Below are 27,792 nucleotides of genomic sequence, written 5' to 3' on the forward strand. Positions count from 1 at the left end.
TTTTCGCAATTTCATGGATCTTAATATTATATTTTATTCTTAAAAATGAGGAACCTAAAAGAAGTTTTGAGGAAAACTATGCAGATCATTTTAATCAAATTATTAATCCAAATGCATTCTATGATAGCTATGCATTTTTTTCTCCCCCATCAAATCCAGAATACTGTAGTTTAACTAATTGTTTTAATTTTTCACGATGCAGAGATTTTACTATTTTTATTTATCCACAAACAATTAATATTTCGACTACCTTTGAATATTTATTGGATGCCCTTAGAAAATCAAAATATATTACTAATGACATATCTAAGGCCTGCTTATTAGTTCCTTCTTTTGACTCACTAGATAGAGATCCATTAAGCCCTCATTACAGCAAAATTGATAAGGATATTATTTTAAAAAATGCATATCAATGGAATAATGGAATAAATCATATTTTGTTCAATATGTACTCTGGAACTTATCCAAAATATTCTGAAAAATTGGATATAAATATTGAAAATGCTATGTTGATCAGTGCAAATTTGATAACTTACAAACATAGAAATAAATTTGACCTATCTCTTCCATTATTTAATAATAAATTTGTAGTCAATCATTTTAACAAAACCAAAATTCAAATTTATAATCCCAACAAAAAGTATTTATTATCTTTTAAAGGTAAGAGATATCTATATGGCTATGGATCTGAAACTAGAAATTCTCTACATTATTTACATGATGGTGAGGAAATTATTTTATTGACAACATGTAAACATGGAAATTGGGAAAAATATAAGGATGAAAGATGTGATAATGACAACACAGAATATGATAAGTATATTAATTTATTTAAACATCTTTATAGAAAATTTTTATTTAACAAAAATATTTTGTAGCATTTATATTAAGTTTAAGTTTTAAAATTTATTAATTAACATTGATATCCTTATCAAGCAGAAGGAGCTTATTTAGAAAATCTTTAAAAAAAAATCTAAAATTAGCAATTAATTCAGAATATTAGTTTGTATGTTAAAAAATCACATTTTTATCAACTGATACCTAGTGTTTTTAACTGGCTCTATTTAATTAACTTTAAAAAAGGGCTACATTAAGATTTTTATCAAAATATTATTACTTAAACCTCAAAATTTTGCCATGAAGTCCAAACCGTTCCCCATACATGGGCATAAATAAATAAGCCTATGTAATTTACTCTTGACCAAAATCTTTATTTAATTTAAAAATTGCCTTAACCTAGCAGAATATGACTTATTAGATATCTTAAAATTATTTTCTTGTTGCAGTTAATGTAACAAAAAATAGTGCACAATTTTTAACTATTTTTTTTAAACCTACAACAAATAAATTTTAATCACAATATTTCCATTAATATTCATTTATCTTTAAAACATGTAAACAAAATTTAAAAATAAAAAAAAGAATATATATATTAAAAGTGAATGTATATTTTAAAAATATCGATGGCTCTAAAAAGAGCTTATAGTAAAAATGTTCTTAAAAAACAGGTATAATTATGTTTAAAAATTTCTAATTGAAGTTTTTGTTTAAGAAAAATTGATTCACGTTTTTTGTTTGTAATGTTAAAAATTTTACTTGCTAAAATTTAAAAAAAAATAAAAAAAATATGATAATTGTGAGAAATTGCCATCTATGGGTTAAATAAAGTTATTTAGTATTGAGTATTTATTAATTTTTTTATTTTCCACATTAGTAAGAGGGTTTGAATTAATTGATGAGAGATGCAGGTTGCGTCCCAAATTAGGGATTTCCCATTGGACCATGGGGTGAGGTTTGTTGGTTCTAGGATGTTAGGTTTTAGCCTTATTAAGAGCGTTATGGATGATTTTATTTATAGTTTTATGCCAGAGGTGTTGGCTGCGGGAGCAGTTTAAGCCGTGTTTTGCGTTTGGTTGAACGGGTAGGTTGCAAAGGTGGCAAGTGTGAATGTGTAAGCGAGCATCCAAGTCTAAATCCTATGGTAACTCTCAGTTGGTCATTGGTTAAGATTATCAAGGGTTAGGCTTAGAAGTGCTTCGATGCAATTGTATTTAATTCTGATCATTAATTTATTATTATGAAATTATTCAAAAAAATATTATATAATCATGATAAATAAATTATTTAGTCAATATTTTTTTATTTTTTTTTCCCCATAAATTTTAAAGTATTGACACTTAAATATGCTTGAATACTATCTGTCAATATGTTTTGTTCACCCTTAATAGAATTCTTTTTTTGTATTAGTCAGATGCAAATTGGTGAGAAGCTCAGCCCAATTCTTGTCAAAATAGTTTTAAATTTTTTTGGGGCCTCACACTTGAAATAAGAAACCAAAATTTTGGGATAGGCTCATGCCTAAAAAATGAATAGGGTTCTAATCATTATTGCTATTAGCTAAAAACTTGCCAAGATGCATTTTCAATTCTTAGGAATGCAAAATTGTTAAAACCCTGCCTTCTTACTCAGGACTTCTTTAATATTATATAAAATTAATTCTTTTTTGGTTATTTTGGTACAATTTATAAAAAATTAAATATTTTAAATTTGAGTATATGACCAATTTATAAAATATATACACACTTGAATCAGGTTTATCCCAGTTTAGGATTTTATACAAATACAAGTAAGTTTAGTGTCCATTTTTAAAAAAATATTTGAAAAAATTTTTTTTTATTTTGTAACCATTTTCGTTTTTCTATATCCATGTTTAGGTGATAAGCAGATTTTCATATAGTAATGTTGTGTTGCACTGAAGAGCTATGATAGAACTTTATAATAAAATTTAAATAATATTTTTAATTAAAATATTTTTGAGATATATTTAAAATTAAATGTAGTTTATTTTGGAATTTTTGCTTTTTTAAGTGTGGCCAATGGACATATATCAGGAACTGAGCCAAGTTGAGAATTATAATCTTATATATCGTCATACAAATTTTTGAGTAAATTAAAGAGGTTTGGGTTGAGAATCAGGGTTTTTGATTGATTACATATGAAATGAATTTTGCATTTGTAGCATCCACCTGCACCGAAAAACCAAACCTCCTTAATCAATTTTTATTTAAATATTTTATTCAATAATTAAAATATAAAGCTCCTGATAAAAACTTAAATAATACGATTAGATTATAATTTCAATGAATCACACTAAAAATAAATAAATTCTAAAAACATTTAATTATTTTTATTTTATGTATCTAATAAATAATCATAATAATTTAAATAGCCTATAAAATACAGCAATTTAAAATAAAACGGGCTATTTATAGTTATTTATATTTTATTATATAAAATAATAAATATTATAAATGTGTCTTTAAATTAGAACTTGAAGATTTTGAAACTGATATTATACTTTTAGACATATTTTACATTTGGTAATGATAGAATTAGTTCCTTGGACATAGGATGTTACTGTCAGTATTATATTTGGGCCATAGTAAAGTTAATTCATCTGATTCTGAATTAGATAATTATGATGAAATAAGAACACAAATGCTTATGCTAATCTTTAAAATATAAATAATAATATTCTAATTAGAAATGTCAAATAAATTGATATATTTTAATATTCTTGCAAAAAACAAGGTGCTGATATTTTTAATTTAGAATATATTTTATAAAAATTTTTTAATTTTTGTATATTTAAATAAATTCGGGCCGGGCGGACAAATATTCGTTCAGGAACGGGCTGGGAAGGACAAATTTTTTAAAAAAATTTTCTAGCCAGGCCGGGCTTGAAAATTATTTTGTGATTAAAAATAACCCTTTTTTTTAAAAAAAATAGGATTTAACGTATTTTATTTTCAAATGAATAAAAATAAGATTTTTTAAAAAATTTAATGAACGTAAGGCACGAACGCGTTCACGTTCAAAGTTCGTCTAAAATATAAGGAACAAACCGTTCATCATTTTTTTTATTCAAAAAAAAATGAACTTCTCACCTAATTAATAATTTTGCATATATTATAAGTTCTTTCATATTTTGAAAAAATAATTCCTTTATCTCGTTACATTTACAAAGATATTAACGAAATGAGATTATTTTTTAAAAAATAATCTTTCTTGGTTAAAAATTAAAACTGAGAAATAATAAAGCCTCAGGTTTAGTACTCATTTGGTGCAAAACACTTAAAAACAGCAACCGATGACATAACTAAAATAAAGATGGTCTATATTATAGATTTTTTTCTACGGCAGTCATATTTAAATATCCTAAATGAACTATTTTATTAAAATTTATATATTTAAGTTAAGACAAAGGGCGCAAAAATATTTCATTCATTTTATGAAAAAGAGATATAGTAAAACAAAATGTGTATTAAATTTTTTAATCTAAAATATTATCAATTTATTTAAATATATTCGATAAACCATAGCATGCGCCTCCAACGGATAAAGTAATTCAAATACTTTAATTTTTCACAAAATTTATTTTAAAGGCTAATACCTTAAATTTAAAAAAAAGCATCCAAAACCCACCCTTAAATTAATTAAATTATACTGCAGTTCTCGGGCATAGGCTCTTGTTTTTGACCCGCTCTCTTTTTTTACAAAGCTTATGGGTGTCTGCAACCGGCTTACCCACAAACATATAGAGGGCTCCTCATATTTTACTTTGTACCCAAATTAAATTTTGTTCCAATTAGATGGAAATGTGGAAACCTAGTGTAGCCCTGTTGTATTTTCAACGCTAGAGGGCAATGCGCTATATATCACGTATCACGTAAATATATATTAATTTTTTTGAATTTCGTTTTTCGACATTATAATTTTAAAATTTTTTAATATAAATTTTTAGCTATTTTAAAATATTGTTGTTCTCAGCATTTTATATTTTAAAATTAATAATATATATTTAACTATTTTTTCTTTCTACCTAGAAAATTATGTAATAACTTTTTAACTTAAAATTTAAATTTTCCAAGAAACTAAAATTTTTCCTGCTTTTATCCGTTTCCTAAAAATTGTTTTTAAAATAAATAAATAAATAATATTATTGACTCTATGACTGCTGATATTTATTATATTATTATTTGTTCAGAAGAAAGTAATTTTTTTATGTGTTACTTGATTTATAGCGCTTATGCCGCCTATCGTTGAAGGTTCAACAGAGTCACGCTAGGTATTTCTCATTTCCATCATTAAATTAAATTGGATGAAAAATTAAAAATGAGGAGCCCTCTACACATTTGTGGGTAAGCCGCCTTACTTGTGCGCACAACAATTTGAACTGTTATTTAAACTTCCATAGGCTAAGAAGAAAAGAGTGGGCAAAACAAAAACCTATACCCAAGAACTTCAGCATAATTTAATTACTCTAAGGGGTGGCTTTTTAAGAATTCATTAGTGTAAAGTCTTCAATGATTAAGTATAGATATTGAGAGATTTAATGTTCATATCAATTTAATTTCAGTCTTGTTCAGATTTATTTCAAAACATTTCTATATTTCTTAATTTTGTAAATAAAATTATTTAACTTGTAAAAATTATAAGAATATATAATAACATTTTTTTTGCAAGTCAATAATTTTATTTTCAAATTAATTAAAAAATAATGTTTTCCATCAAATCTGGTCTACACTATATATTATTTAACTTCTGGTGTAATAAGATGTTCAATTTTAATATTCTAGTTCTATTAATATGGCAGAAAAAGTTCGGTAATAACTTTTTAATCTTGATATTCCATTATTTGCATTTATAAAATCCACTTCTAACTAAAAACCGAAACTCCATAATCGACAGGATTTATCAAATAATTTTTTTTAAAAAAAACGTCAATATCATTTATTTATACAAAATACTATTCTCAGAATAAAATAAATTGTTTTTTTAAAATAATTGTATTCTTTTGTTTGTTCATTAGAACTTCCTATTTGATAAATTTTTAGAAAAAACAGCTGATTATTCACGCCATAGCTCTGCATTCCCATAACACTTTTTCGCTTTTAGAATATTAAATAACTTGTTTCGAAGTTTACTATGGACAAATTTAAGAATGAAATTTTTCCCATTTTATCTTCTGAACGATTTCATTAGCAAGAATCATCATAAAAAATACAGTTATATTTTAAATCGAGCCTAATTCCATATTGATTCCTTTAGAGCCCCCCTCCCCTTCGAAAAATATTTTAAAATGTGCTCATCAAATTCTCCATATATTGACCTGACACACTCAAGTGTCGCCATCTTGGTAATAATATAAAATAATATTAAAAACTAATTATCGTTTTTTGTTGCTACCTCAATATTACTCATAAATACCTATTTATTTTAAACAGTTTTTATCAATTTTTTTTTAGTTAATAGGACTAACAGATTTTAAAGGGGCATTTGCCCTCTCTGTAACTCAAAAATTAAAAATCGTTATTTTTATTTAGTTAAATTTTTTTAAATTAAACAGATCAACCACATAATCTCTACAATTTATCGGAAAAACATTTATTAACATTTATTTAATTAATGTACCTTTAAAATGGGTAAATAAGTAGATTTAGTGAGCTGTATTTTTGCATTTAATAATTGTTCATTCTAAACAGTAAATAAGACACATATCTTATAGGCACTACTCCCCTTTAGCCCTTACAAGTCGACCCTTAGATCCGGCTCAGGCCTAACGATATATGTATTTTTTTAAATCGAGCCGGATTCGAGCTTTAAAAATATTTTTTTAAAAATAATGAAATGGCAAATTAGGTTTTTTTCTCTTTTAAATTTGAATTTCATTTAGGATTAAGCAATTTAATAATTTTTTTAAAAAGTTTTAGTTTAGAAAAAATACGCTTAATTTATACAAATTCGAATCGGCCCATAAGAATATAAAATAATTGAATTAACAGGGAGTTATCCCTCTACTCTAGTCGCCCACATCAAATTTGTACTATATTTCATTTTTAAGTAAAATCATGGACGAGTATTATGTGTAATAAATAGACGATTCCCAAGCTACTCACTTTTAGAATATCGCATGGTTCGGGTCGATTCGATCTAAATTAATAATTTTTCTTACTCGGGTCTTAAAAATGAATATAAATTTTGGTTCAGATTGTTCCTAATCTTTAGACGAAGTGCGGTTCATTTAGTCATAGTGTTTTAAATTAGAAACAAAATATCCAAAACTAGGAGTTTGGAACACGAAAAGCGGGAAAACGTTATTGAACATTTTAGCGATCCAAGAAATAAATTTCGCCGGAAAAAGTATTCTTAGGCCACTTCTCAGCTTGATTGTATTTGTTCTTCATTTCTAAATTCTATTCAAAGTAGCAGCCTAGCACCATTTTTTGAGTTTTTTTTTAAAAAAAAATAAATTTTGTCATAAGGATAATATCTAAAAAATAATTATCTAGAACAAATATTCTGAATTCTTAAAATGAAAAAAGACGACTCAGAAGGACAATAAGAATTTACTTGACTATAAAGAAATTTTTGTCGAAAAATACAAATTTAATTGAAATAAGCGCGATCTGAGTTCATTTCCGGTATTTTAATATAAATATTGCATTTTAATTCCTCCTATAATCAGGCCCGTGAATCCAAATTAAGATTCAGGAAGCTCTATTTAGCGAAAATACAGACTTAATTAAAACTAATTTTTTGAAAGATGTATGAATCAGCTATGGTCCATGATTTCAAGTTGCTGGGTTGTCCATAAATGGGTCCCTGTATACCTAAAACGAATTATTTGTTATTCGATATTTGATTCGATACGTATTTTACGAATACGAATAACACAATTATTCGATTCGAAAATTCGAATCGAATTCGAATAAGAAAAATATATTATTCGTTGAATAATTTTTTGATCGAATTATTCGAGATTATTCGACTAAAATAATTTATAGTATTAATATATAATGGAAAATAATCATATATAAATCATATATTATTATTAGGAATTATTTGAAATTATTTCAATTTAATAAAATCTCCTAGTGGAATAATGAAAATTGCGCCAAATTTTGAAACTCCATTTTAATTTATCTCATAATACACCATTACTTTAGAAATTTCTTTTATGATAGAGATGGACGAAGAAGGTAATTTATATAACACATAACATATACAATTATAATAAACTGTTAATCCCATCACATCAAGAATGACGGGCAAACCTGATATTTCTCTTTCATTTGATGATGGAGAAATCATAAATTTGACTTTTTGCCTAAAGTTTTTACCATTTTATTTGTAAAATATTGCTAATGCCGTGTTATCTAAAATGGCGAAGGACATATTGTCGATACAGGGATCTTCAACCCCATGTGAGCGACTCTTTTCTGTTGGAGCTCATATGGTTACAAAATACAGAATGTCGTTAAAGGAGGAAACAATCCGAAAAACTTTATGTTTGAAAAATTGGCTGTTGTCTGATTTATCTTCTACATTATAGATATGAATATTATATTGATTTTTCCACATTGTATATAAATATATTATACATGTATGCTTCTATTTTGTCTTACTAATAAAATTTGTTTGTCTTTATCCTTAGTTAAATTTTACAAAATAAATTTTATAATAGATCTTTTTTGATTCATGGTAAATAAAATTTTCGAATCGAATCGAATAATCATTTTATTATTCATACGAATACGAATAATGTAATTATTCGATTCGATTCGTATTTTGTAGGTATAGGTCCCTGTTTGGTCTGTGTTATAAAAATATTCAGTCAAACATTTTAAATGTGTAAACCTCAAGTTGGGTTTAGAATGCCTGTTATATACCTTTCTGAGTTAGAAATTTCAGATATAACATTTCTATTCAATTTCTAAAAAGAAGACAATTATTTTATTTTTTTTTAAAAATATTGTTTATTATTATTTTTTGCTACCACATAGATATGATTACGACTCGCTACTTACGAACAGCATTTTTTGCCTCGTTCCTCGAGGGAGAAGACTGGCCAGCTACCGTTTTTTAGAAGTTCTAAGGTTCGGTTGTATACCCGTTATCCTCAGTAATGGGTGGCTCTTACCCTTTTCAGAGGTCATCGATTGGTCCGAAGCCTCTATCGTCTACGACGAGGACAATCTTTACATGGTGAGCCACTTCTTTAAATCAAAATATAAATATTTTAAATTTAAAAACTAAACTATAATTTTTGAATAATTAATAGGAAATTTTTATTAAAATGATAAAATAAGGGAAAAAATAATCATACTTGACACACGACAAGACACTCTATAAGCATTTAACCCCCCCCCCCCCAACAAAACTGATTAAAACTTCATAATTCTTATTTTTTGTCGCCATTTTTCTGTATGGAATGGTCAAATTAAAATCATCATTCATTATTGAAGTGTTTAATATTTGTCGCATTTTTTTAAGCTCCAAACACATGTCAGATAAAACTAGCTTTAAACTATCATTCTACTATTCTTAAGGGGAGGGGACTGCAAACTGATGTATTTTTTTTATCATTTCATAAGTTTTCTTTCAAATTTCTAATCTTTTTCAATATATTTCACCCCCCCCCCCCCCTAGTTTGCTCACATTTTAAATATAAATTAATAAATTCTAGTAAAATGTATAATGACATCAATTTTATCATTTTATTCTCAAGACGAGCAGAATTCCCGCCAGGAATGGCGGGGAATTATAATATTTCCGTTAATCTGATGATGTATGAATCAGAAATCTTCCCTCTATTTGATGATCGATGATTCAGAAATTCTCATTTGTTTGATGATGGATAAATCAGAAATTTTCTCTTTATTAGATTTAATGATTGATAAATCAGGAAAATAAAGGTTAATTTCTGAATCATAGCTCTCGTCAAATATGACAGGGAATAGGAATTGCCTTAATTATCATGGGTGAATCCACATTTCCCCTTTATTTAAGATGGATAAATCAGCTTAAATCAAAAAAATAAAGGGGAAATTTTTGTTCTATCTATCATTGAATAAAGAAAAGATAAATTCCCTATCATTCATGAAGGGTGAAATGAAAAAATTCAAATATAAAATAACTAAGTGTTACATAATCGCGAACGATTCAAATATATCCAGCTTATATCTAGAAGAATATAGTGTAATTATGATATTTCAGTATGTTTAATTTGATTTTAGCTAAATTATTTCACCTCTTTATAAGGATTGGTTTAATCACCAAAAGTGGTATAATATTTATCACTTCAACTTATAATATTTACATTCAACCTTTGAATATTTTTATCTTGAGTTTTTATATTTACTCCAGACACAATTTTAATTTTTCAAAAATTTTCGATGGTAGAAAGAAAATTTCTTAGGTTATATAAATTTTTATATTGTTCTTTAATAAATTTCAAGTATCGAATTATTCCTCATCACCAAATAGAATGTATATATTCTTTTAGTTACAAAACAGAAATTCTGATTGTATGCGAAAAAATGTGTTCTTTCATATAACATCTCTGGACTGATTATAAAGGATCAAGCCACAAAAATTTCAAAGGCTGATTGTAAGTTTTATAAGTTGAAGGCATAAATATTTTACAACTTTTGGTATATAAACTAATGCCTATAAAGAAGTAAAATAATTTAGCTAAAATCAAATGATAATTATCTGAAATATCATATATTTCTCACATGAAGCTTTCAATTTCAAGTATCTCACTTCATCTCCATCAAACAATGAATACTTATATTCTTCTAGATATAAACCAGAAAATTCTGAATCGCATATGATTATGTGTTATGTTATCTAAGCATAAATTACAAATCAGGAGAAATGTATTATTCCCCGTCATTGTCGGATTACCTGCTCATTTAAATATAACTTTTTTTATATCTAAAAAATATTATAATATGACCACTCTATAAAAAGATGATAGATATTAGGGCTACCAGGTGCTTCAGTTTGACCAAACCAATTTTGTAAAAAATCTTTTAGAAACAAATTTTTGTGATATTTCTGAATCATTTTAAAATTAATCCTTTATATAGTCAAACAGAATTTTGATCAAATATTTCCCATGTTTCGCCTATAAAACCCAGGCGAGTACGCAGCGGGGGGTGACAGGGGACAACCCCCCCCCCCCCTTAAGCTAAAAAATGCAAATGCCGGATATATTTTTCAAAAATATTATTGTTTATATTAATTTTTTGTTAAATTTATTCCTATCTCATATTAAATATTTAATTACATTTATTTATCACATTCGTCTACTAAGTTATTTTATCAATTAATTCGATTTCAAGTTTTCCGGCGTGAAATTTACTTATTATTTTCAAATTTTTAGTGGCGTAATTTTTATCTACCCTTTTCAAATTTCTAGTCAAATAATAATTATTTCTGAAACTCCTTGTCCAACAGGGAGAAAGAAATTGCTAGCTTGTCCAACGAGATAGAGTCTTCGCCATCAAGCAGTAACAGCTTTTATGGAATTAGAAGAGCCGATTATTTGCTATTACTGAAATATCACAATGGCCTGAAAGAAATATTTCCTCAGAAGCAAGAAAATTATTGGATTCAATGCTTATTCCAAATTTTTTTCTCATTAGAATGTATTATTTAATTATACAACTATATGTAATACTTTTCAAAAACATGACATTGACTTGATTAAGAAGATGAGAATAGCGGAGAGAATTTTATTAGAACTCAAGGAAATTAGGGCTAATGTTGATGAAGAATTTCATATTTTATATGTTATTGTTGAATCAAAAGTAGAGCGTTAAAACATTAATATAGGATCAGTAGAAGAGTATTATAAAACAAATGTCCTTAAATATATTTATAACCGAAATAAACGAGTGGTTTTTAATTCATCATGCAGTACTTACCAATCTGCAGATATTACTTCCACAAAAAAAAATATTTGTTAGATTTTTATCATGAAGATGTTAAAGTATCTTATGATGTTTTATTAGCTGAATAACTATGTTTATTAACTATGGTTGATATAGTCCCCAAAAATTCTATAGTAATAATCTTAACAAAGCACGTTATTTTATAAAGGAGCGCCATCTATTTTTGAAAAAATATTTATTTTTTGATTTTTTAAATCGTAATAACTAAAAGCCTTATGGCTGTCCCAAGTTTAAATTTTTTTTATGAATAGATATAAGGTTAGAGAATAAAAAAATATTAAATTCAAAAAAATTTAGAAAGCGAAACACCTGGAGTTTTCATGTTTAAAATTTATAACGTAAATAAAAATCGCAACAATATTATTTCAAAAAAATCCTTTATAATAAAAGGCCTTTAATAGAGTTACAAAATGACATATAACTTATATTTTTAAAATCATTATTTTTTTTAACTTATATCCATTTTAAAAAATCGTATTTTTCGAAAAAAGGTCATTTTTGGCACTTTTGACCATCTCAGGAACTATGAGTACTAGGAGGCTAAAATTTTGGATTCGATGCTTTCAAATGATATTCTATCAGCATACAAAATTTTATCGAAATTATCGATTTGGTATGGAATTACCCATATACAACCCGGCCCAGATATTTTTATAAAAAAATTTTCAAGCCCCGCCCGGGTGTTTTTTTAAAAAAAATTTTGGGTCCGGCCCGTATATATTTAAAAAATTAAAATACGGTCCTTGCAGGTCTCTGAAAAACATACTAAGAAGTACTACTTCTGAAAGTAGATCGAAAGGTTTAGATCTTTTGAATATTCATAGGCATTTGACGATAAGCAAGGATGAGATAATTGAAAAATTAGCTCAATCCCAACTAAGATTGGTTTTTACATGTAAATATATAACATACAAAATACAATTATTCCTAAAAAACTTTTTGTATATTAATATATATTTCCAATATTTAAATTTTTTATGTATATAAATTTTCAAGGCTCAAAAAATTCTTCTATTTTAGGTCATTTAAGTGATTCATATAGTGGTTATATTCACTTTATATTTTATAATTCACATTTATTTTATAGTTTTTTTATACCGCCTGTTATATCCGTTTAATATTTTTTAATTCACATTAATTTAAAATTGTGTATTAGAAATAGTTATTAGTTCTAATAAATTTATGCTTTATATTTTTAAAAAACAATAATATTTCTTAAAAAATTTTATTATCCCCCCCCTGACCGAATTCCTGCGTACGCGCCTGATAAAACCAAATATTTTTGTAAATTTTTATATTTCTGAATCATTTTTATAAGTCACCAATAATTCCCAATCATTTGGTTAAAATATTTTTTAATTTTTATGATATTTTTAAATAAATTTTAATTCCAAATCATTTGTGTAAAAAATATGGTAATCCTATATGTGGTCTAACAGGATTTATGATCAATATCCCCGATGTTTCACCTCTAAAATCAAACCTTTTTGTAAATTATCATTTAAAATTAAATTTTTGTGATATTTCCAAATCATTTTTCTAGTTACCTATATTCCAAATCAATAAAAAATCTTATTAAAACAAATTTTTGTGTATTTCTAAATTAAAATTTTATAAGTTACTAATCCAAATCATTTATGTAAAAATAAATTAATATCATATGTGGTCAAACAGTGTTTATAATAAAATATAGCCCATGTTTCCCCTATAAAAATAAATTTTTTAAATAAATAATCTTTTAAAAGTAAATTTTTATGATATTTTCAAATCATTTTTAATCTATATTCCAAATATTTCTGTAAAAAATTTAATAAAAGCAATTTTTGTAATATTTTTAAATCAAAAAAGGTACCGATTATGTTTAAATATTTCTTAATGTATAATTTAATTATTATTGAACTTTATAATTATTTATGGAATGGAAAATAAATTGATAAAAAATTTACAATTTATAAGAAGTCTTGATGGCATAGTGGTGGGTACAGGTGCCACAAATGTTCAATATCATATTTTATTGCGGGTTCAATTCCACTTCATGGTTTATACTTTTTTACTAAACTGACAATTTTTCTGTGACATGGCTTTTATTCTATAAAGAATATTAATCTTTCATTTAAAAAAAATTAATGTTTTATTAAAATATTTTTAAAAACTTACTTAAATGGAATAAAATCCTATGAAATATATATTTTTAAATAGCAATTTTGAATTGAATAAATGTTTTTTTATGGTTCACCGGATTATAATTAGACAATTATTTAATGTAAAATAACCCCAATGTAATTATAATTTTTTTCTTTCTAAATTTGGAATCTTATGTCGACATCGCATTGTATCGTATATATAGTATCATATAAATATTCTTAACAAATATTATAATCACAAAAATAGTGTATTCAATTTTTTTTTAGGGAAAAGGATTGATGATTTTACCTTCGACTTCATACATAGGCAATTAAATTCAAGATAGTAATTTACTTCATTCATATATAAATAATGTGGCCTAATAACTTCGCTTTGCCTCTCATTTCTTTCATTAGTACGAATCTGAATTCGAATATGAATAAAGCACTATTCGATTCGAATTTGTTTTTGAATAGGCCTAGTTTTCAATATCGTTTTGATAATTTTTTTTAATTATAATATAATATAGGCTTTTTGATGCACTCGCTGTAATTTTTATCGGATCGGAAGCGATTAATGCTACTGTAATTTTTATTGAAAACCCCAAATTTCTGACATTTTGAAAGTTCAGGAATTTCATCGTAATAAAATATTTTAGAAAAACAATTGAATCAGAGGCTTCAAAGGTTTAGTGGCAAATGAGATTTTGATTTAAATAATTCCGCTAAGCAGTTAATACGGTTGTTGCCATAGATGTTAGAAAACTTAAAAAAATTTACCGGCCCGGTCCGGCCCGAAGTATTTAAATATAGAAATTAATTTTTATAATTACTCAAAATAAAAGACATATGTTAATGTTATATGTCGTTTAGTTTCAATAAATAAAATCAAATATTTTTATTTTACATAAAAAATACAATATAAAATTGAGAAATTTAGATATATTTTAAAAAAATTCCAAGGACCGACCCTACCCGGCTCGAATTTTTTTAAAAAATATTAGGCCCGGCCCGAACCCGATTATTTTAAATAGAATTAGGCCCGAGTTCGGGTACGGGGGGCCTAACTTTGCAGATCTCTAGTGTAGATTACATTCACTAGATTAATAATAATAAACGAAAACATATTAATGCCCATTTCCTGTCGGTTTAATTATAAAAATTTCACTCATGAGTCTCTTACTGGTTACCAACACAACTTAATTACATCTAGATATAGATGAATGGGACGAGACATTTCGATACACCAAAAAAATGTATCTGGAGAATGTAGACGATTTTTAGAATAAATCTATTTTTCATAAATGAAGTTATGGAATTTCTCTATTCCCCCAAAGACAAGATTCATTGATTTTAAAAAATCTACTTTAAAAACTATAATTTGTCAGCTGAGTATTATGGTGTTCTATATCCATTTTGTTTTAGTGTTTTATTTTTGATAAATAAATTCTTTAATACTATATTCTTATATATATCCTCAATAAAAATGTTAAATTAAAATATAATTGAGAATAATTTATATCTTCATGATTACATTGTGATCACTTATTAAAATATATGGAATACTATTTTTTTAAAAATGATTTCCTGAACAATTTAAAAAAAATGGATATAGAATATTATAATACTCAACCGACAAATAATTAAATCGATTTAATGTTTTAATTCAATTGATTCTTTTATATATTTTTTTTGCTAAAAAAAGGAGAAATGTCGATATTTTTTTTAAAAGTTTACAAATCATGAAAACAAAGAAAATTTCGCCTTAAATAAATGAATAATACTTTTTAATTTACATTTTAAAATTTTGTATATTCAGCATTTAAAAAAAACAAGTATTTTCATTCTTCATTGATACAAGATGCTTTATTTTATATTTTAAGAAAGTTTAGTTGTTTCCTTTAAATAAAAATTAGCTTACCCCCTTGCGATGAAATTACTTGCAAAATAAAAAAATATATTACCTTATTACAACTTATCTGTATTCAAGATTTTTGGTGACTAATTTACTATATACTAATTTGATTCTTCTACTCAGTGCTCGCTTGTAATGGGAGTAGTCTGAAACCGGTTAATACCGCCCCACAATCCTAAATTTTTTCAAAAAATAGTCACCCCGGGCTAGTTTTTTCAATCGACCCGGCTGATCTGCAAAATTCAGATTTTTTTTTTAAAAAATAGTCACCCCGGACCGATTTGATTCGCAAAATAACTAAGTTTCATTTCGGTGTTAACTATATCTAAATGCAGTTTTTTAGCTGATCTGCAAAACTCAGTTCTTTTTTTAAAAAAAAATATGTCTTGAACCGCCCACTGCTCACTAGGAAGTCTGCTATTTTATATTTTATTTTTAAAGCTCACAGATTTCCTTTATTCCATCACGGAGGACGAAATCATGAAAATGCGGAAGCAAGTTTACGTTATTTACAACAACTATTTCTCGTCCTTCCAAAAGATTGTCAATACGATCACTGAAGTAAACCCTTCTCCAGCGCGGATTGTCTTTTATTTAAACAATTTATTTTGTCAGACGCTTGTTATTTTTTTTGATAAATATATATCTAAAATAATGGGTATATCTCATTTATTTGGTTTCCATTGTATAGAAATGTAATCAGTTCCTATTGCATTATATCCTCTAAAGATATCCAGCCCATTTAATTTTTTTTAAAGTTTAAAATCAATGAATGCATGCTCCTCTTGAAAACTTATATGTTTGTTGTTTTCTAATTATAAAAATGGAATGATTTTTTTAAAAAATATAATTCTTTAGATTCTTAAAGATCGAATATCTCCCGCGCAGGCGCGCCCTCACGAAGTTTGGAACACGTATCCCGGAGCCTTGAACGTTGATTTTTCATTTTCCACCGAGATGAGAGATTTCCCATTTTATCAAAAATTAATCGAAGGTAAATAAAATTTCAAAAGATAAAAAATGTTATACTTAGGCCTTATATAGTTAGCGCTGAGTATTTTTCAAAAGCAAGCATATAATAGGTAAATATATAAACGAGGTCTTACTCTTTATGTTCAATTAATATGCCTTTATCACGTAATTTTATCTTGAAATTGTCGGGTCGCCTTATCAAACATTAATTTTTTAATCTAACTTCTGACTCAATTTCAATATGATGAACCGTTAGGTATACCGGCTCAGTTTGATTCCAGGTTTTAACAGACAAATTTGTATCAATTCGTCCGATATCAGAATTCCTCTTTATAAATTTCTGTTAATTCTAGTTCATTACCCCCCCCCCCCCCCTCCACTTCACTTATTAATCTAGCAAAAAGTATATTTTAAAAAACTTGCAATTTAGAAACAACAATTAAAAAAAATTGATTAAATATCTTTATTTTATTATTGAATATGAATAAAAATAATGTGCACAAATTGAGCGTTTGCCTTTTGCCGTACATTTTTAATAAAAAACGTAAAGAGTCCCTTGTTTAAATTTGAGACTACCCTTTCTTTTAATATCGTTAATTCAAAATAAAACTAAATTTAAAAAAAAACATAATTTTTTAAAAAATATTTCACTTTAATAGATAAGTATGTTATTTTTTTAAAACATTTTTATATAATACGAGCAGAAAGCCCGTCAAGAAAGACGTGGATTCATAATATTCACCTTAATTTGATGATAGATGAATCAGAAATTTCTTCATTATTTGATGATGGATGAATTATAAATTTCCCCATTATTTGGCGATGGATGAATCAGAAATTTCCCCATTATTTGATGATGGATGAATCAGAAATTTTTCTCTTTATTTGATGATGGATGAATTAGAAATATTTCTTTTTATTTGTTCATGGATGTTCCCGTTTGTTTGATGATGGATAAATCAGGAAAATAAAGGTAAATTTCGAATAGGAATTAAGTTTATTCACTAAAAGTGGTAAAATATTTATCACTTCAACTTTAACATTTACATTCAACCTTTGAATTTTTTTTAACTTGAATCTTTATATTCAGTCCAGACACAATTTTAATTTTTAAAAATTTTCGATGGCAGAAAAAATATTTTAACTATAATCAAATTTCTTAAGTTATACAAATTTTTATATTGTTCTTTAATAAATTTCAAGTATCTCATTTCCTCTTTATCAAATAATAATATATTTATTCTTCTAGTTACAAAATTTGATTGTTGTTATCTCTCATCTGGACTGATTATAAAGGATCAAGCCACAAAAATCTCAAAGGCTGATTGTAAGTGTTATAAGTTGAAGGCATATATATTTTACAACTTTTGGTATGCAAACTAATGCCTATAAAAAGTCAAATATTTTAGATAAAATCAAATGATAATTATCTGAAATATCATATATTTCTCACATGAAGCTTTCAATTTCAAGTATCTCATTTCATCTCCATCAAACAATGAATACTTATATTCTTCTAGATATAAACCAGAAAATTCTGAATCGCATATGATTATGTGTTATGTTATCTAAGCATAAATTACAAATCAGGAGAAATGTATTATTCCCCGTCATTGTCGGATTACCTGCTCATTTAAATATAACTTTTTTTATATCTAAAAAATATTATAATAATAGTGCGCACAAATTGAACATTGCAATGCAGCGTTTCAAAACGAATATAAAAAAACGTAAACGCAGCCATGTTTAAATTGATGCGTTAATTTATTTTTTCAATAATAAGCATTTAAATTTAAAACAAAAAATTACTACAAGACCTTTCTTACCTAGCAGGGAAAATATTTCTTATTCAATGGAATCAAAAATTCTTAGAGACGAATTAAAAAATTTCATAAATTATTAAATATTTATTATTGTATAAAATTTATTTATGAAAATATTTTATATTAAATTATGTTTACATATTTAATTTTTATAGACATTATGTTATTAAATGATATAAATAAATTGAATATTAAGAAAAATTTAATTGATATATCCATTAATCTCTAAAATGATATAAATTAATTGAATATTAAGAAAAATTTATTTGATATATCCCTTAATTTCTTGCATGTTAATTTGGACATGATTCTAGATGTAGCCCATTGAGCTATTTTAAAGCTTGGGGAATGAACCTCAAACTTATAATAATATTAATTGTATTCTCTTTGATACAATTAAAATTTTCATGAATTTAAGAATAATTTAATTATTTTATAGTGTAAAAACTATATCTAAATGAGATTTATCTGCTGCTTCTATAAATAGTTTTTCAATATCAACCATAGTAATTAAATGATATAACTAAATTAATTAAATATTAAGTAAAATTTATTTGATATATACCTTAATTTCTATTGCATGTTAATTTGGATACTATTCTAGATGTAGCCCATTGAGCTATTTTAAAGCTTGGGTAATGAACCTCAAACTTAAAATAATATTAATTATATTCTCTTACAACATGATACAATTGAATATTTCATAGAATTTAAGACATATAATTTATTTTATAGTGTGAAAACTATACCTAAATAAGATTTATCTGTTGCTTCTATAAATAGATTCTCAATATCAACCATAGTAATTAAATGATATAACTAAATTAATTGAATATTAAGAAAAATTATATTGATATATCTCTTAATTTCTATTAAATGTTAATTTGGACACTAATATAATTTGAATGTTAAGAAAAATTAAATTGAAATATGAAAATAATAGAGACAAATATAAATATATTAAAATTTTATTAAAAGAATCTAATGTCAATATAAAAATTAATATAAAATATATAATATATAATATAAAATATATAATATATAATATATTTTTATAATAAATAAATAATTTATATAATGCTATTAAATATGTCAATGCAGGTTCATTTGTAGGTGTTGGTAAGGTACCATTTGTCTTAAGATAGTGTAGAAATTTTAAAACCTCAGTTTTAAACAGCACTTGGTCTAGACTCTACAAGGCTATCCATAAAAAGTCTAAATAAAATATAAATAAATTATAGATAAAAATTAGCTTTACTGCATCCCAGATGACTCTTCTTCCAAAATTTAATAACCTATTAGCATTCAGTACTTTAGGTTTTTGTTGTTGTTGAGATTAACTTTTTGAGAATAAAAAACAAAATACACTTATAATTTTTTATGAATAGTAAAATATTTTATATTTATTCAAATATAGATGGTAAATAAAATCAATATAAATTTTGGATCAGTTATGTATAGGCTTTGTAGTATAACAGAACAAAATTTGAGGGTTGGCAAGCCCTACTCTTTATTTTCCAAGTAGTTATCAACTTACCTATAAAATAAATAACATGAATATTTAATTAAGTAGGATTTCCTATTTTCTCCTTATTCAGCTGATCCTTGAAGTTTGTCAATTCCAATGCTAATCTAATTATATTATATTTAAATTTCTTATATATTTATACCTGGAAACAATAACTGATAAATGTTCAATAACAATGAAACTTTTTTTATGGTAGTCCAGGATTTCTCCAAACCTATTGGTTATTTCATCGTTCCATATCCTATAAATATTATTATATCATTTAATAATAATTATTCTTACAATTTAGAAAAATTTTATCATTTCAAAATTAAAAAGTTTTGAAAAACGCAAGCAAGTTTGTGTTTTTAAAAATAATTTAGAATGAAAAATGGAAATGTTCTCAATTTGAACGAATGCATTTAAAATGCATTGTTCGCGTTTTGAAACGCTGCGTTGCAACGCTCAATTTGTGCGCACTATAAGACCACTCTATGAAAGGTTGATAGATATTAAGGCTGTGCTTAAGATTAACCAAACCATTTTTGTAAAAATTTTTGTGATATTTCTAAATCATTTTTAATCTATATTCCAAATCATTTGTGTAAAAATTCTTATAAAAGCTAATTTTTCTAACATTTCTAATTCAAAAAAGGTACCGATTAAATTTAAATATTTCAAGGCACAATATTAATTATAATTTAAATAATTTTAATAGATAAAAAAATACACAATTTATAAGAAGTCGTTATGGAGTAGTGGGTAAGCAGGTACCACTAATGTTAAAACATGGTAGTTGCGGGTTCGATTCCACTTCATAGCTTATTGCACTTTTTTACAAAACGTGACAATTTTTTCGTGTCACGACTTTTATTATATAAAGGATATTAATCTTTCATTTAAAAAAAAATTAATATGTTTTATTAAAGTATTTTAAAAAACCTTCTTCAAATGAAATAAAATCCTATAAAATATTTTTTTTAAATATCAATTTTGAATTGAATAAATGTTAAGTATTTATAATGTTTTGGTTCTCTACTTTTAGTATTTTCTTTTAACGGATCGGTTATGGGTACGGTACAGAAATTATAATGGTTCATTTCGGTTTGATTCGTCACCCTACTTAATATCGATCATTGAGAAGAACAATATAGATGAAAAAAACAAACTGATCTTTATTTTAAAAAATAATTTTTTTAAAATTGTTTTTATTAATCAAGTAACAAATTATATTTTACAATACTTCATAGGTCAAAGTTTTCTTGATAACTCAATATAACGCGTTATACTTTTTATTTTGTCACATGATATCCTTTTTTCATTTAAATCTATATCAAAAATGGTGTATATTTTAAAATACTATTATTATTTTATTAGATTTTGAATTTCGTAACACCTACGTCGTTTCGATTTTGGTATCTTCCCATCAACCAAATTTTAGTTCGGGTTCAAACTTGAATCGCATTTTTTTGCAATGCACGGATTCGAAGCTTGTCTCTCAAGTATAAACTAAAAATATTAGAGAGGATGCCGATTCGATATTAACGGATCTAATTATTTTAAATAATAACATCATGATGCAAAATAAAATATTATTTGGGATTAGAATAAATCAAAAATATACGTAAAATTTATATTTAACTAGTTATTCCATAATTTTTTTTTATATAATTAATAATTAAGATTGTATCAAATAAATAAAAAACTCATACTACATGAAACATGTGTCCTATAAAATAGTCCATTCATTCTGAAAATTATTTTAAGCATCATATACATCAATTATAAAATAATATTACCCCCCCCCCCCACCACCCCCCCCCCTCCCTCCCCCAAGATTTTTCTCAAAATGGTAAAAGAAAATAACGCATGCTTTATAAAGTTATCTATTAAGCTGTGTTTATTTTTTTACCGTTTAAAAGACGTCTTAACTGGAAGTCTACTAACGCACATATGATTTTTTATTATGAGTAGTAATTGGATAAAATTACAGGCCAGGGCCTAAGGAATCTTCTTAAGCAGTGAGATGTGAATTAATTTATTTTTGCCTCCTTCGAATTTGATATAAATTTTCGAGAAAAAAATCTTAGGCTAAAGTGGCAAGCTTAAGCTAAAGCTAAAAACTATTAACCATTTAAAACTCGGCTAAATAAATAGAGAAATTACCCAACTATAACTAACATCCAGACCTTGGCCAATGTGGTGCTTATACCCAAATATAAATGATTTTTCATTATGGGGTCTATTTAATGACATTTGTGGGGTTAAGCCAAATAAATTGGATTCAACCTCAAGGTTAAACAAAAAATCGACTTAAAACTCGACTAAGTAGTTTTAAAACTTAGATGTTTAAGCCGAGTTCCCTATTTTCCAGCACTAATTTTTGATTATTTAGGCGAAATATTGCAAAACAATTCTAGAGAAATTTCAGATTTCGAAACATTGCTAAAATTACGGTTGGAAACCTAAAATATTTGTAAAACATGCCCTCTCCCTGTAATTAAATATGTTTTAACCCTTTAGGTTCCCTCATAAAATTAATATGTTGCAACACGATATTTAGTAATTTTTTTATTGATTCTAGTATAATATAATATAAAACACACAAAAAAAGTTTTTTAAATTCAAAATGGCGGCTCTCCCTGGTGGTTTCAAATTCATATCATTGACACCTTATGGAAACTTTCGAAACAGTTTCTATTTTTATTTAGACATAGTGGTACGTTGCATGATTTGCACGACCACCTTGTTCTTCTGGGATTTAACTTTGTACTACAGAAGGTACACCTTCGTGAGGTTCCTGCCTGAGGTTGATGAGCTGAGTTTTTTAGTCTAATTTCTGGAAGGATATAAGCTTTATTATTTTTTCTTTGCATTGATATATAAATATTATCATTATGAATATTATCATCCCTATTAACATTTTTACAGTATGCCAATTCGCTAGCAATTATTTGTCTTCGGAATTCTTTCGATGAGAGTTTATTATCTGTAAGAATATTGTATATTATGAATGAATTGATAATCGCCGCATCTATCAGCCAAAAAAATATTTATAGTCACCATTTTCGCCACTTTCGCGAAATTTCATATAAAGACTTGAAATGGTCAACAGACCCCATATATTTATTATACATCTTTATCATTATTGGACATTTTACGTCAAATACTTCCCCTTTTTTATTTTTTCTCTTCACAGTATCCACTGATCTCGGATCAATATAATTGGGCATTATAAATACGTCACGATTATCTCGCCATTTAATTATACTTATATTATTTTTGTCACTTCTCCAGTCAAACTCACCTCTTTTTAATTTTGTTTCCATATTCTTTATGGGCAAGTATCTCCTATTTTTGTTTAGTGTTCCGGTAGCATATATACCTTTCTTTTTTAAATCGATCAATTTCAATTTGATAAGGTGTATCCGATTCATAATCATCACTATCAATTTGGTAACGTGTATCCGATTCATAATCATCTTCGGAATCAGTGGATGAGTTGTCTAACGAAGAACCTTCAGATGGAATGTCCAGATAATCATCCATATATATAACAAGCTAAAATTATTGCGAAATGAGTTGGCAAAATTTATCAATTATTTAAAAAAATAAATATTAAAAATATTGTTGTTAAGTGGCAGTGGTTAGTTTAATATACCACATTAAAGAGATCAAAATAATATATAAATATTATTTATTTGAGCAAAAATAAATATTAGAAAGATAGATAAAATAGTGAGGAATATATACATTTAAAAATATTTGATAAATATACTTACTTATAATTAAAATTGGAATTTTAAGAAAAATCATCGTAAAAAACGTATTTTGAAATAAAGGCGCGAAAAAAAAATTAAAAAATAACTCCTCCACAAACATATGAAAAAGAATATCTTTTAATATATATTCGTGGTGGTTTCATTTTATATGATTAACTCCTTTAGAAGATATAAAGGTTAAAAGGTGGTTTTATATTTGCACTACCGCGACCGAAAGGGTTAATCATATTTTATTTAATATATCAGATCGATTAATTTTCCCAATATCGATTGATCCCCTATATTCATACAAATGTCTGATCGGCTCGATACAATATATAAAATCGATAAATTTTTAATAAGTATCATGAAATATTTGTTTTAAAGTTTGTCACTGAGAGGTTTTTATAAAATGTAAATTAAAAAAAATATTAGGGGATCGAAAATTATTTTTAATAAACAATAGAATAAAAAAATATTCTATATTTTTATTAAAAAACTTTTAAACTATTCATCATTATTTACAAGATTGTACTCATATGGTTAAGTCCAGCAACTCCTCCAATATCTATAAAAAAGCTTCACAATATCCCCGTGACGATATTACATCCTCCTCACAAGGTAAGTATTATAACCGCTTTTCAACTCTTTTTTAAAAAATATCAAAGCATTTGTCTTAAATACAGTGCAGATAAATGACTTTCCAGGCAACTGTCAGATCATATTTATTTCTTTCTATCTTTATATCAGCACTTCCCTCTACTATATTACTCAGAATTCAATATTTTATGTTTATAAATTGATCTAAACATGATAGGACAGGGGTCGAGCTAAATTTTGGCATCACGCTGTTTACCGCAACACCGATGCCATCTTATCTCTGGACGAAAATGAGACTATCATCAAGGATGAGATGAATTTCGCTTTCGATGTTTGGAAAAGCTTCCCCAATACCCTGGTAGGTTACAGGGCTTATTCCCATAATCGCATTATCTCTGCCCCAGAAGGCTCCAATATTAAAAACATAGTAAACAATTTGGATACAGATCCGGGTAATCGTTATAGCCTCGTGGCTACCAGTGCTGTCTTTTATCACAAGTATTTATTTATCCTTAGGAGGGGGAGGGGTAATTAATTTATTCTGCATACAACTGGAGTGGGTAAATAGAGCATGGCACATTTTTCTGAATACAACCCGAACCCATCTTTTTATGTGCTTTTGGTAAAATCAAGCAGATTAGCAACTAAAATTGTGAAATTTAGCATTATACTTTTTGAGCAAAGCCTTAGCTAACATAAGGCCTTGACAAAAAATGTGAAATCCTTTTATTTAAACCAAATATTAATAATTTTTGTCTAAAAATTCTTTGTTAATTGGTTGTACATAAAAAAATTTATACCATGATTAGGCTAAGGAAATTAATAATTTTAGCCTTTCAAGTTCCAACTCAACACATAGAATGATCTTAAAACAATAAATTTAATTCAAAATATTTATATTTTTACCTTCATTTAGTTTTGAACAATGTATTAAATAATTTCATTTTTCTCCTTTTTCTCGCTTTAAATAATCTTCACATGGCTAAAAATTGATTACATTTTAAATATAATTATTTGATTAAATAATTATAATAATTCCCAAATTATCGTTACAATTACGCTTTTGAGGGCAATGTTGTCTTCCAAACGCCTTTTTTTACCTACCCCCCCCCCCCCCCAAGAAGCTATTAAATTTTTATTATTATAAATGAATTTATTTATATATATCATTTTATTTGCAAAAAAAGTACACAAAATAATGCTGTAAATATAAATTTATAGAATACAAAGGCTACATAAAAATATAAAAAACCATCGTAGCGTAAAAGAATCTATATCTTCTACAATGACAATAGATTGAAAGATTATCAATGAAAATTTGAGATTAATTAAGCCTCTGATGGGAGGTGTTCCTCTCATAATCCGTAGTCATCGATCTTACCCTCGAACATTCGCGAATAACATTTTCTAGCACCAGTTCGCAAGGACCTATAGTAGCTCTCTTTGATATGTTTAAAAAAAGAGTATTGCTTGGAATATTTTTTCTTTTATTGATGCTTCACTTTTCAATGATGATTCATCATTTCGATTTCAATAGCATAATTGATATCATAAGTACTTCGATAGAAGCATGTTATCTGAGTTGATTAGGATAATAATATATGTCACAGGCAACTCATAATTATAATAAATATATTAAAGGGTGTTAACAAGTTAAAATATTGACAACCTGGCCAATTGACAAATTGAGATGGGAAAATAATTTCCTTTACTACATTTGCATAAATCCGATTAATTTATAAGCTCAAGCTGGTTAAGTATTTTATGAAATTTATATGAGCGTCATATTTTATTACACAATTTACCAGAATTTATATTTTTTTTGGTAACATGTAAATTAAGAATATTTTTCTATCAAGTTTTTTAAAAAAATCAATAATTTCTTCAAGATATTATAATTACCTGTATTCGCGTCTCTCCAACTTAACCCACGACACAATCTCTCGTTATACTCTTAAAGGAAGCTTATGCAGCGAGGATATACCTATGAACATGCTCGTTGCCTCTATAACCTCGGCTCCTCCTATTAAAATTGGTCCTAGACCTTTTTTACCCCTTTCCGACACGTTTTCTACCCACTATAGGCAAATTCAAACGGACCTACTCGAAAATTGTTTCATTGAATTGGTTGATAATACCTCAACGACAGATTTTCCGGACTTCCCTCTAATCCATTCAATGGTTCGGGCTGACCCTCTTTTGTACAAAGACGACGTTGATATTAATAGGAAAAAATATAAGGCTATGGAGTTGGTCGCCTGATTACATTTTTTTTAAAAAAGGTATACTTTTAAAATTAAAATGGCGAATTAATTCTTCCCTTCCCACAGTCTTAACAATCGGCGTTTCGGCGTTGGACTTAGTTTAAAATTTGCATTATGTTTAAGTGTATTCCCTAAGTATTATATCATTGATTCAATCGTTTAATACGATCTACACTTGATATTTGTATATTTTTAAACGAAATCTTTTTCTATTGCATATATCAAAAAAAGAAACACTTATAATTCATAGAGTGACGCGTACCATTATTAACAAGATAATTTCACTTTCGGACATAACAATTAAAAAAAATTTTTTTATCATATTAGTATTTTATAATTATTTAAATTTATAATAATATATCTGCCCTCTGAATAAATTTTTTTAAGTTTATTGTAAATGTTCGGAAATATTTAATTATTTTAAGAAGAAAATAAAAAATATTTTTTATCGAAATGCAAAACACTATATTTTTCCTTAAATTTATTTTTTTTATCCCCCCCCCCCGCCCCTCCCCCAAGAACTAGATAAAATAATTATTTTGATTCGCTTTAAAATATAGCCAAATAAGTATATATTCTTCAATCAAAAAAAATATTACAATAACCCTGCATTTATAAGTATAACTAACAAACTTTAGACAACCAAGTCATATCATATTCTATTTACTTATATTTGTAGAAATCTGCTCAAACAACCCTCTTTCTAAGAACTATGTCGTTATGTAAATAAAAAAATATCAGCTCAAAAGAGTAACTTAGGGTAACTAGAATTTGATTGGCGAAATTCATAAAATCTTTTAATTTCTTTTTTACTGCGTATATTGTAAATTTAAAAATGGAATAAGGAAATCACAAAAAATTGCAATGATCTCTTATATATATTTTTTAAATAAAATACTGTATTATACATAATTTTATTTTGGTTGTAAAATTATCGAAATGGGCTTTACAAATCAAATCAACTGAGAAATATTGTGATTATTATTATTATTATATAGTACATATTATAAATTTGCCTTATTT

At 26.2% G+C, this 27,792-nt stretch overlaps 1 protein-coding gene across 2 annotated transcripts; it reads left to right on the forward strand.

The window, feature by feature from the left end:
- The first annotated feature begins 311 nt into the window (after positions 1–311).
- On the forward strand, positions 312–27,792 carry LOC135929266 (exostosin-1-like). Of its 2 annotated transcripts, XM_065465770.1 has the most exons (9): positions 312–817; positions 8,847–9,048; positions 16,284–16,403; positions 16,701–16,836; positions 21,522–21,646; positions 24,434–24,526; positions 24,723–25,003; positions 26,395–26,787; positions 27,449–27,792. In XM_065465770.1, the coding sequence occupies exons 1-8, from the start codon at positions 447–449 to the stop codon at positions 26,765–26,767; spliced, it is 1,701 nt and encodes a 566-aa protein (XP_065321842.1). In that variant the 5' UTR covers positions 312–446; the 3' UTR covers positions 26,768–26,787; positions 27,449–27,792. The 2 variants fall into 2 exon arrangements, with proteins under 2 accessions (XP_065321842.1, XP_065321841.1); XM_065465769.1 differs by lacking the exon at positions 27,449–27,792 and having other exon boundaries at positions 26,395–26,994.

Source organism: Gordionus sp. m RMFG-2023, chromosome 5 (assembly GCF_954871325.1).
Source record: "Gordionus sp. m RMFG-2023 chromosome 5, tfGorSpeb1-WG-v2, whole genome shotgun sequence".
Lineage (NCBI taxonomy): Eukaryota > Metazoa > Nematomorpha > Gordioida > Chordodea > Parachordodidae > Gordionus > Gordionus sp. m RMFG-2023.